At 60.1% G+C, this 12,589-nt stretch overlaps 1 protein-coding gene across 1 annotated transcript; it reads left to right on the forward strand.

The window, feature by feature from the left end:
• Positions 1 to 3,477: 3,477 nt before the first annotated feature.
• On the forward strand, positions 3,478 to 10,610 carry LOC133360915 (AT-rich binding protein-like). The gene is made up of 3 exons (XM_061579801.1): positions 3,478 to 3,611; positions 4,869 to 5,693; positions 7,498 to 10,610. The coding sequence occupies exons 1-3, from the start codon at positions 3,585 to 3,587 to the stop codon at positions 7,705 to 7,707; spliced, it is 1,062 nt and encodes a 353-aa protein (XP_061435785.1). The 5' UTR covers positions 3,478 to 3,584; the 3' UTR covers positions 7,708 to 10,610.
• Positions 10,611 to 12,589: the final 1,979 nt, after the last annotated feature.

The following is a 12,589-nucleotide window of genomic DNA, read 5'->3' on the forward strand; positions in this document are numbered from 1 at the left end:
TTGACCCAGGACCTACCGTGGAGCTGATGTGCCCACTGACCATCGACTGGTCGTCTGTAAGATGCGCCTGCCGTTCTTCCACTCCGGTGGTGGGTGTACACCCATGACCCCATTCAAACCCACAGTGGCATGGTCTCTGCTAGCTGATGAAAGTTGCAAGCGAAAATTGCATCATCGCTTGCGGTTGGGGTTGGCATCGTCCCACCTTCCTTCTGATGTCGAGGGGAAATGGGCGAGGTTTAGGACTGTGGCTCATGCAGCTGCATTGGGTACACGGTCCAAAGCTCCCCAGAAACCCTGGCTGACAGAGGAGGTGTTCAGGCCCAGTCTCTGGATCTCTGTGGGTATCTATGGGTCTCTATGGTTCTATAGGAGTCTATGGATCTCTATGGGTCTCTATGGTTCTGTAGGAGTCTATAGGTCTCTATGGGTCTCTATGGTTCTGTAGGAGTCTATGGGTCTCTGTGGGTCTCTGGTTCTTTGCGAGTCTCTGGTACTTTGCGAGTCTCTGGTACTTTGTTGGTCTTGGTCAGTTTGGTAGTTTAGGGCTCTGTTTAAACGAGCGGATGCTAAATGCTGCCAACTCAGTCACCGACTGCCCCCCCCCCGCGTCAATGATTAACGGGGACACGGACCTTGCTTGCCATCCCCTCCTTGTCACGGGCCGTGGACCCCTGCGGCCACGTGGCCCTCCGTGAGTGGGGGGGTCCCCTCGTTGACGCGCCCCCCTCACGGCGGGGAACAGGGCTAGCGGCACCGCCGCCCCCACCGCTGCGAACAGTCCAGAGCGTCTAGAGGCCAGCCGCACACAGCACTAAGCACAGAAGGGTGCGGGTTGGTTGGCCGGGTGTTGTGTGTGTGTGTTGGGTGTGTGTGTTGGGTGTGTGTGTGTGTTGGGCAAGTATATGTGTGTTTTGGGTGTGTGTGTGTTGGGTGTGTGTGTGTTGAGCGTGTGTTTGTGTATGTATTGTGGGTGTGTGTGTGTGTTGGGTGTGTGTGTGTTGGGCGTGTTTTTGTGTGTGTTGGGCGAGTGTGTGTGTGTGTGTTGGGCGTGTTTTTGTGTGTGTTGGGCGAGTGTGTGTGTGTTTTGGGTATGTGTGTGTGTTGGGCGTGTGTTTGTGTGTGTATTGTGGGCATGTGTGTGTTGGGCGTGTTTGTGTTGGGGATGTGTGTGTGTGTTGAGTGTGTGTGTGTGTGAGATACGTGCCGGTCTTAGCGGTGGTTGAACACAGTGGTGGTGGTGGTGGTTGTTTAACATAGTGTGGTGGTGGTCCACATTTCACAAGCCCGCATGCCCAGCCACCGCATGCCCAAGCAGTTTCTATTTAGTCGCATAGAGAGGGCTAGAAATGGGCTAGAGAAGAGATGGAGTGATGTGGTGCAGGAGGACGTGGAGCTCGGTGGACTTGCCGATGACTGGTACCAGCGGTGTCAAGATCGGCCTCGGTGGAGGAGGCTCGTGAAGGACGCTACTGGGCAGTTGGAGGCAGTCGCCCTCCAGCAACAACGCAGGGCGGAGGAGCGACGCTCACAACAACGAGCTGGAGCTCCGGGCGGATAAAATGTAGCAAATTGGCACAGTGGGGAGGCACAGCTGGTGCATCGGTCATCTCAGTCAGCCAACCCGTGGCACTTGCTGGGTCTGTCCCGAGGCCTCCTGTCGGTGAGCCTTGGACACTTCACGTGGCCTCAAAGTGCACCTGGCCTGGCACAAGCGCCGTGGTGTTGTGCAGATGCCACCACCGCCATCTATTGCGGTTGAACTCATGACTCGGTCTGAACAGGCAACTGGACTTATGGACAGGTTTGTTCGTATCTCTGAAAGTTCACAAGTCGAATGTTGGTGAGTCGAGTAGTCTCTGTAATTGGACATTATAGCAGCAAAATAATCTAAATAATTTCACTACCCCTCCCCTCCCTCCCATCCCTCCCCACCCCCCCTCCCTCTCCCTCCCTCTCCCTCCATCCCCCTCCCATCCCCCTCCCACCCCCCTCCCATCCCCCTCCCTCCCATCCCATCCCACTCCATCCCCCTCCCACCCCTCTCCCTCCCTCCCTCTCCCCCCCTCCCCCCTCCCCCCACCCAGGCCCGGGGTCTGGCCTCCCCGCTGCGTCTCCCCTCCGGCGTCCCCCACTGCCTGTGCCTGGGCCCTGCGGCCCTCTCCCTGGTGGCGGTGGCGGCCACGACCCGCGGCCCCACGCCGGCGCCGCCGCCGCCGCCGCCGGGCCCCCGCGTCGTCCTCCCCCTGGGCCGCCTGCTGCTGTGCTGCGGCCGCTCGGGGGCCCTCGTGGGCCTGCGGGTGGCCGGCGACCCCCCCGGCGAGCTGTGGCTGGACGCCCGCGACGAGGCCTGCGCCGAGAGCCTCCGCGGCGCGCTGGCCCGGGCCCTCGGCCGCCCCCGCGGCCTTCCCGGGGACGAGGACCCGGCCCTCCGCCCGCGTAGCCACAGCCACTCCATCCTGCTCCCTTCCCCGCCGTCTCGCCCCTCCTCCTCCTCCCCCTCCTCGTCGTCGTCTTCGTCGGTCAAGCCCCCCGGGAGCCCCTCGCTCGGCCGCCTTCCGGGCCTAGGCTGGGTGTCGCCGCTGTTCCGCATCCGCGCCTCCAGCGAGGGAGACAAGACGATGCCGCAACGGTTCCGGCGTGGTGCCGGTGGTGCCGGCGCCGGCGGCGGTGGTGCCGCAGCGAGCCCCACTGGAATCCTGCGCTCGCTGTCTCTGCAGCGGGCGGCCAGGCACGCCGCCAGCAGACTCGGCTTGCAGCAGCAGCAGCAGAAGCAGCAGCAGAAGCAGCAGCAGCAGCAGCAGCAGCAGCAGCAAAGTGGCGGCAAGGCAGCAGCGGCAGCATCGGCGGTGACGCTGAAGATTCCGTCATCGTCGGCGGCGGCGTCCCACAATCCCACGCTGACCTACACCTTCTCGTCCTGTTCGTCAGCTTCCTCCTCCTCCTCCTGCTGCTCCTCTTCGGACGACGGCGGCGGCGGCGAGAAGGAGGAGAAGCTTGTGGTGAAGCGGAGGGTTCGTGGCGGTGGCGGTGGTGGCGGTGGCGGTGGTGGTGGCGGTGGTGGCGGTGGTTGCCTCGTGCTCAGCCGGTCTGCGCCGAACAGCGCCTGCGGTTTCAGACGTCCCACGGACAAATCCTTCCGCAAGCGAAGCTGTTCGGGCGTTGCCTCCTCCTCCTCATCCTCATCCTCCTCTGCCGCCACCGCTGCTGCTGCTGCCGCATCGTCATCATCATCAGCGGCACTTCTATCGCCGTCGTCGGCGGCGGCGGTGGCAAACGGAGGTCCTGTGGGACGTGATGGCGGGTGGAGGAGGTGCGCTAGTGCGGCGTACCCAGAGGATTACGGTGAACTGGACCTGAGCGGCGGACGTGGTGGAGGAGGTGGTGGTGGAGGTGGTGGAGGAGGTGGTGGTGGTGGAGGAGGTGGTGGAGGTGGAGGAGGTGGTGGACATGGAGGTGGTGGTGGTGGAGGAGGTGGTGGAGGAGGTGGTGGTGGTGGAGGAGGTGGTGGAGGTGGAGGAGGTGGTGGACATGGAGGTGGTGGTGGTGGAGGAGGTGGTGGGGGAAGAGGAGCAGCTGACTACATGCCCATGAATCCGTCGGCCAGGAAGGTAAAACGACTCACCTATTTTATATTCTACACCCCGTGTAAGGCCCCACACACCCTGGCTATTACAAATGACAGGTGATCATCATCATCATCATCGTCACGTGGAAAAAAATACGCACGACTGTCGATTGTAAATGTGGAGGGGGAAAAATTCGGAGCACCCGGACTCCACGGGAGAGAGAAAGAGAGACACGCAAACTTAAAATATATAAAATATGTAAATATATAGCAGGCATAGTTAGGTTCGGGATCGAATCCACGACCTCCTGCCTACCAGGCGAGGTAGTTAACATATCCTAGCCACCGTGGTGATGATGAGAGAGAGAAACGCAAACTCCAAATATACAGCAGGAGTCAGGGTCGGGATGGAACCCACGATCTCCTGTATACCAGGCGAGGTAGTTAACATCTCCTAGTCACCGTGATGATGATGACGAGAGAGAGAGAGAGACACGCAAACTCCAAATATACAGCAGGGCTCGGGATCGAACCCACGACCTCCTGCACACCAGGCGAGGTAGTCAACATCTCATAGCCACCGTGATGATGATGATGAGGTAGTCAACATCTCATAGCTACCGTGATGATGATGATGAGGTAGTCAACATCTCCTAGCCACCGTGATGATGATGCTGAGGTAGTCAACATCTCCCAGCCCCTGTGAGTTGACGATTGAGGCCCCCTCGCGCCCGTCCACAGATCCCCGGTTGTCCGCCGTGGTGGCTGTGAGTGCCATGGGAGGGGGTGGGGGGCTGGACAGCCGACTGCAATCGGCTTTCCCCCACCAATGGGGATGGCGCACAGCCACCACGGTGTTGTTACGTTACCGTAGTGTGCCGCAGTGTTAACCGCAGTGTAGCCGCGGCGTTACCGCAGTGATAACCACAATTATACCAGAGTGTGACCACGGCGTTACCGCAGTGTTAACCGCAGTGTAGCCGCGGCGTTACCGCAGCGATAACCACAACAATACCAGTGAGTAACCACGGCGTTACCACAGTGTTAACCGCAGTGTAGCCGCAGTGATAACCACAACAATACCAGTGAGTAACCACGGCGTTACCGCAGTGTTAACCGCAGTGTAGCTGCAGCGTTACCGCAGCGATAACCACAATTATACCAGAGTGTTACCGCAGTGTAGCCGCAGCGTTACCGCAGTGATAACCACAACAATACCAGTGTGTAACCTCCTTCCCTCCGTCACTCCGTCACTCCCCCCCTCCCCTCCGCTCCCCTCCCCTCCGCTCCCCTCCCGCAGGAGGAGCCCACACAGGGGGGCTACATGCTCATGTCCCCCACCGCCCCTCGCCAGGAAGACGGCTACGTCCCCATGCAGTTCGCTCCTCGCCCCAGCGCGCAACAGAAGCAGCAGCAGCATCAGCACCACCAGCAGCAGCAGCATCAGCACCAGCACCACCACCAGCAGGACCACCACCACCATCAGCCACAGCAGCAGCAGCAGATGGTAGCGACGAATCCTGACGCCGATGACTCCAAGGGGGGCGGCAAGATGGCCGCCACGCCGGCAGCGTCCGTGGGGGGTGGCGGCAAGATGGATGCCGCCACCATGTCGTCGAAGCCGGGTGCGGCCGCCTCAACCGCGACGGCGGGCGGTGACAGTGACGGCGGCGGTGATGGCGGCGGTGACGGCGGCGGTGACGGCGTCACCGCCGTGGCTTCCGTCGTCTGGAAGGGGGGCGGCAATATGGCCGACACCAGCATGGCGTCGAAGGCGAGCGGTGGCGGCGTGGCCGCCTCAACCGCGACAGGGGGCGGCGGCGGCGGCGGCGACGTCACCGTCACCGCCACCGTCACCGCCGTGGCTTCCGTCGTCCGGAAGGGGGGCGGCAACATGGCCGCTAGCGGGGAACCGGTGCGGCTGAGGCTCGGCGACGGCTCGCGCGGCTCCACGGGCGACTACGTGCCGATGAGGGCCGTGCCGGGCGACGGCGCCGGCAGCTACGAGGTCATGAGCTTTCCCGGGACCCGGTGCGGGAATGTGGAGTTGGCGGCGGGGGCTCCTGCGGCGAGATTCGGAGTCGATCCCGACGAGGGTGCGAAGGTCGTGCGTGTCGGAGAACAGGTGAGGAGGGTGGGCGGCTGGGTGTGTGTGGGTGTGGGTGTGTGGGCGGGTGTGGGTGTGGGTGGGTGGGTGTGGGTGGGTGTGGGTGTGTGGGCGGGTGTGGGCGGGTGTGGGTGTGTGGGTGTGGGTGGGTGTGGGTGGGTGGGTGTGGGTGGGTGTGGGTGGTGGGCGGGTGGGTGTGGGTGGGTGGGGGTGGGTGGGTGGGCGGGTGGGTGTGGGTGGGTGGGGGTGGGTGGGTGGGTGGGGGTGGGTGGGTGGGTGTGGGTGGGTGGGTGGGTGTGGGTGGGTGGGTGGGTGTGGGTGGGTGTGGGTGGGTGTGTGTGGGTGTGGGTGTGTGGGCGGGTGTGGCGGGTGTGGGTGTGGGTGGGTGTGGGTGGGTGTGGGTGGGTGTGGGTGGGTGTGGGTGGGTGTGGGCGGGTGTGGGTGTGTGGGTGTGGATGGTGTGGTGGTGGGTGTGGGTGGGTGGGTGGGTGGGTGGGCGGGTGGGGGTGAGTGGGTGGGGGTGGGTGGGTGGGGGTGGGTGTGGGTGGGTGTGGGTGTGTGGGCGGGTGTGTGGGTGTGGGTGGGTGTGGGTGGGTGTGGGTGGGTGTGGGTGGGTGTGGGCGGGTGTGGGTGGGTGTGGGCGGGTGTGGGTGGGTGTGGGCGGGTGTGTGGGTGGGTGGGTGTCCGGCAAATAACAACCTCTCACCTCCTCGGCTGTGCCGGACGCTGCTTTATTGACCTGGTCAAGGCCTATGATACCATCAACAGGCCTGGGCTCTGGGTTATTCTTCGTGCTTTCGGAGTCCCTGACTCTCTGCTCATGATCATTAAGGACCTTCATGATGGTGAGCGGGCTCGGGTAAAACTACATGGCCGGGAGTTGGAGCCAGAGCCATTCTCTGTTCACCTTGGGGTGCAACAGGGATGTCCTCTGGCTCCCATATTATTGCGACCACGTAGTTCGTGAAGGCCTTCGATGGCTGTACCGGGGGAATTTCCATCTGGTACAGATACAATGGGAGGGTGATCGATGCCCGGTCAAGGGATGACTCCCTTATGGGTCAACCATGTTATGTATGCCGATGATCTGGTGATTGCTGCTCACTCAGAGGAGGAGTTGGAGGCACTGCTGCTGAACCTGGAGCGTGCCACTAAGAGGTGGAGTCTTGCCATCAACCCCGCAAAAACTAAGCACCTGCCTGGGTATTTTGTACCATCGGACACTCCACCCCCACAACTCCCAATTGGTGATGGGGCAGTTATGGAGAGAGTGGAGAGTTTCCATACCTGGGCAGTGTGCTCATGACCGGCTCCGGTTTGACAGCAGAGGTCTCACTTTGAATCTTTTCATCGGCCGCGTAACGCTGTGTGGAAGCTGCCTGGTATTTTCGGCCACGGTCATGCCCTCCCTTCTCTACGCTAGCGAAACGTGGACCCCCCTAATGGAGCATCTTCACCAGTTAGAAACATTTAGGCTGGCGTGCCTACGATCCATCCTGGGTTTAACCTGCAGGCTGGATTGTGTGAGGAGCTCACAAATCCTTGAAAGATCTGGACACAGTCCCATTGGTGAGACAAAGGCGGCCGGGCGTGGCGCGCCACAGTGCCGGCCTTCATAGGCGCTGCTGCTGCTGCTAACAGCTCTTGCCCCACCAGTCTGCCGAGGCTGTACGGGGGACCTTTTTCTCCGTTCCGAGGTGTGAGGCGGGCGGCGTTGGCAGGGCGGTCACCGCTACTCAGCGGCACCACTTGCCCAGCGGCGCGCCGAGGCGACGTGGGAAGCCGCCATCTTCATTCTCGTCTCAACTCCTTCTCTTGCCAGGTGCGGCGAAGACGCAGCTCCGAGACTTTCCCTCCCCACGTCACCGTGACCCCGGCCGCGACCCCGGCCGTGACCCCGGCCGTGACCCCGGCCGCGACCCCGGCCGTGACCCCGGCCGCAGACCCTGGGGGTGAGCCCCAGGCCGGGACTCGGGGAGACGCGGAGGAGACGGCAGCGGCCGCTGCTCTGCTCGTCGCCACGGAGACGTAGAGGGGGGGACGCGCGGGGACACGCGGGGGACGCGGGGACACGGGGGGAGGGAGACACGGGAGACGCGGGGACGAGGGGAGGGAGACACGGGGGGAGGGGGACGAGGGAGACGCGGGGACGAGGGGAGGGAGACACGGGGGGAGGGGGACGAGGGAGACGCGGGGACGAGGGGACGAGGGGAGGGAGACACGGGGGACATGGGAGATGCGGGGAGGGAGACACGGGGTCTGAGGGTCCGTGTCTAGAGTGGAGACCGGGTCTCTCTCTCTCTGTCCCCCCCCCCCCCCTTCGTGAGTGAGTGATGGCGAGGATTTTGATCCCCGGGTTCTAAGTTTTTTTTTTATCCCAGTGTCTCACTAGCAGTGTCTCACCACCAGTATCTCTCTACCCAGTGTCTCACTAGCAGTGTCTCACCACCAGTATCTCTCTACCCAGTGTCTCACTAGCAGTGTCTCACCACCAGTATCTCTCTACCCAGTGTCTCACCACCAGTATCTCTCTACCCAGTGTCTCTCTACCCAGTGTCTCACCACCCAGGGTCTCTCTACCCAGTGTCTCACTACCCAGTGTCTCACTAGCAGTGTCTCTCTACCCAGTGTCTCTCTACCCAGTGTCTCACCACCCAGTGTCTCTCTACCCAGTGTCTCACTACCCAGTGTCTCACCACCAGTATCTCTCTACCCAGTGTCTCACTACCCAGTGTCTCACTACCCAGTGTCTCACTACCCAGTGTCTCACTACCCAGTGTCTCACCACCCAGTGTCTCACTAGCAGTGTCTCACCACCCAGTGTCTCACCACCCAGTGTCTCACCGCCCAGTGTCTCACTACCCAGTGTCTCACCACCCAGTGTCTCACCACCCAGTGTCTCACCGCCCAGTGTCTCACCGCCCAGTGTCTCACTACCCAGTGTCTCACTACCCAGTGTCTCACCACCCAGTGTCTCACCACCCAGGGTCTCTCTACCCAGTGTCTCACCACCCAGTGTCTCACTAGCAGTGTCTCACTATCCAGTATCTCACCACCCAGTGTCTCACCACCCAGTGTCTTACTACCCAGTGTCTCACTACCCAGTGTCCCACCACCCAGTGTCTTACTACCCAGTGTCTCACTACCCAGTGTCCCACCACCCAGTGTCTTACTACCCAGTGTCTTACTACCCAGTGTCTCACCACCCAGTGTCTCACCACCCAGTGTCTTACTACCCAGTGTCTCACTACCCAGTGTCCCACCACCCAGTGTCTCACCACCCAGTGTCTGTAAACCACAGATGACAACGCCAAAAGGCGAATCGCGGTTACGAACTATTCTTCATTTGATTATACTCATCATTTTGGATCCCGCCAAAAAGTGGCGCATTTACATTGTACGCGATCCTACCCCAAAGCACCATTCTGGGACTTTTGTTACGGATAATATTGATCGCGAGAGGCCTTAACTGCTGCGTGTTTAAACTACTATTGCGACGATTATCGCTACGGTACGGTGGCTTTATTTGTATCCACACACTGCTGCTGCTGCTGCAACTGCACACAGCCCGCTTTGCCAGTCCACTGCTGGATGAACGGCTGCACCTAGGCCCCCCAATCCCCCTACCATCCGCCCCCCACCCCACCGGTTTGACCATACTTCACCACGCTGGTCACAAGAAATCAAAGACAAAGATCCCCTATATGGCCTTAACAGACTGCAGGGGCAAGTGCTGTTAGCGAGTAGCAGCAGCTATGAAGGCTGGTACTGTGACACACGAGGGGGTGGGTGGCCAGCACCACGCCCAGTTGCCTTTGTATCCCCAGTGGCTTTGTTTACACACTGCACCAGGTACTTATTTGAGGCTGAGTCGACCTAGGGGAGGCCCAGGACCGGTTCAGATAATTGTCACCGGTGTTGGCCGTGAGCGGGAACCGAACTCGGGTCGCCGGGTTCGTAGCGCAGCGTAGCGCTAACCACTACACTGCCGTTCCCTACACACACAGACACACACAGACACACACAGACACACACAGACACACACAGACACAGACAGACACAAACACACAAACACACACAGACACACGCAGACACACGCAAACACACGCAGACACACGCAGACACACGTAGACACACGCAGACACGCGCAGACACACGCAGACACGCAGACACACACAGACACACACAGACACCTGCTGGGTCTGCCCCGTGACCTCCCGCCAGCGGGCGTTCGACATTTCACGTGGCCTTATAGTGCACCTAGCATGGCACAGGCGCCGCGATGACGTCACCACTACTTATGGCGGTGTGCTAACCGCTGTGTGTGATTCTGTGTGTGTCGGTGTGTGTCTGTGTGTGTGTCTGTCTATGTGTGTGTCTGTGTGTGTGTCTGTGTGTGTGTGTGTGTCTGTGTGTGTGTCTGTGTGTGTGTCTGTGTGTATGTGTGTGTCTGTGTGTATGTGTGTGTCTGTGTGTGTCTGTGTGTGTGTCTGTTTGTGTGTGTGTCTGTGTGTGATTCTGTGTGTGTGGTGGTGCAACAGTGTGCTAACCGCTGTGTGTGTGTCTGTGTGTGTCTGTGTGTGTGTCTGTGTGTGTGTGTGTCTGTGTGTGTCAGTGTGTGTGTCTGCGTGTGTGTGTGTCTGTGTGTGTCGGTGTGTGTGTCTGTGAGTAGACATCTCCCGGTTGATGTCTTTCCCCCGTGCCTTTCTTTCCCACGAATGTTAAGATTTTTTGTGTCCCCCTCTCGACGGAGCGGAATCTCCGAAAGCTGCTCGGATCTCGTTGGCCCACAAGCGGCCGGGTGGGAAATTTAATTTTCATTTTCGTTTCGCCATCGCCGAGATTGACGGCGTGCGCACGCTCGCACCGAACCCACGAATCGAGGGGTTCGTGTCGGGCGCCGATCGCGTGAAGTGTGACACGGCCCAGTCGGTTTGGCGGCTCTGTTGACACGTCAACAAAACACGTGGTGCAAACTCGTTACTGGTACAGCACTAACCGGTTGTGTGTTGGAGAGTTACACCACCACACATAGACCCACAGACTCACCACCACCAAACAGAAACCCACAGACTCACCACCACCACACAGAGACTCACAGACTCACCATACACCACACAGAGATCCCCACAGACTCACCACCACCACACAGAGACCCACAGACTCACCACCACCACCACACAGAGACCCACAGACTCACCACCACCACACAGAGACTCACAGACTCACACAGAGACCCACAGACTCATCACCACACAGAGACCCACAGACTCACCACACAGAGACCCACAGACTCACCACACAGAGACCCACAGGCTCACCACACAGAGACCCACAGACTCATCACCACACAGAGACCCACAAACTCATCACACAGAGACCCACAGACTCACCACACAGAGACCCACAGACTCACCCACGCAGAGACCCACAGACTCACCACCACCACACAGAGACCCACAGACTCACCACACAGAGAACCACAGACTCGCCACACAGAGACCCACAGACTCACCACACAGAGACCCACAGACTCACCACACAGAGACCCACAGACTCACCACACAGAGACCCACAGACTCACCACCACACAGAGACCCACAGACTCACCCCACAGATACCCACAGACTCACCATCACCACACAGACCCACAGACTCACCACCACCACACAGAGACCCACAGACTCACCACCACCACCACACAGAGACCCACAGACTCACCACACAGAGACCCACAGACTCACCACCACCACACAGACACAGACTCACCACCACCACACAGAGACACACAGACTCACCACCACCACCTACACAGAGTGTGGAGCTCCTCCCAATTGGTCGACGCGAGTGGACGCCCTTTGCACATCGTGAGCTTATTTAATGCAAATCTAATAAATAATTAAACATTATTATGAGAGTTGGTGGTGTTGTTGTGATGATGGTGATGCGACTTGCTTCACCCTCGGGGTGATCGTCCTGGTCCACAGGAGGCCGTGGGTTCGATCCCGACCCTGACGACGCCTGCTGCTACTGCTGCTGTGGATTTGCGTTTAGTTTGGGGTCTCTACGGGACCCCACCCCTCAAAACGCCCCCCCCCCCCAAACCTCCCTCAAATTGTGCCCCCCCCCCGCCTTCCTTAACCCCCTCCCCCAAAACGCCCCCCCCCCTTCGCAACCCCCCCACCAAAATATCCCGCCCAAATCGCCCCCCCCTCCTCAATCCCCTCCTCCAAATGCCCCCCCCAAAATCGCGCCCCTTGTGAGTGAGTGGGTGAGTGGGTGGGTGAGTGAGTGGGTGAGTGGGTGAGTGAGTGAGTGGGTGTGTGGGTGGGTGAGTGAGTGGGTGAGTGAGTGGGTGGGGGAGTGAGTGGATGGCTGGGTGAGTGAGTGGGTGAGTGAGTGAGTGGGTGTGTGGGTGGGTGAGTGGCTGGGTAAGTGGGTGAGTGAGTGAGTGAGTGGGTGAGTGAGTGGGTGAGTGAGTGGGTGGGGGAGTGAGTGGATGGCTGGGTGAGTGCATGGGTGAGTGATTGAATGGGTGGGTGAGTGGCTGGGTGGGTGAGTGGGTGGGGGAGTGAGTGGATGGCTGGGGGAGTGAGTGGATGGCTGGGTGAGTGAGTGGGTGGCTGGGTGAGTGAGTGGCTGGGTGAGTGAGTGGGTGAGTGGGTGTGTGGGTGGGTGAGTGAGTGGGTGTGTGAGTGAGTGAGTGGGTGAGTGTGTGAGTGAGTGGGTGTGTGAGTGAGTGGGTATGTGAGTGAGTGGGTGAGTGGGTATGTGAGTGAGTGGGTGAATGAGTGTGAGTGATTGGGTGGGTGAGTGGGTATGTGAGTGGGTGAATGAGTGTGAGTGATTGGGTGGGTGGGTGAGTGGGTATGTGAGTGGGTATGTGAGTGAGTGGGTGAATGAGTGTGAGTGAT

The sequence above is a fragment of the Lethenteron reissneri genome, chromosome 70, assembly GCF_015708825.2.
Source record: "Lethenteron reissneri isolate LAM-NWPU_2019-01 chromosome 70, ASM1570882v1, whole genome shotgun sequence".
Taxonomy (NCBI): Eukaryota; Metazoa; Chordata; class Hyperoartia; order Petromyzontiformes; family Petromyzontidae; genus Lethenteron; species Lethenteron reissneri.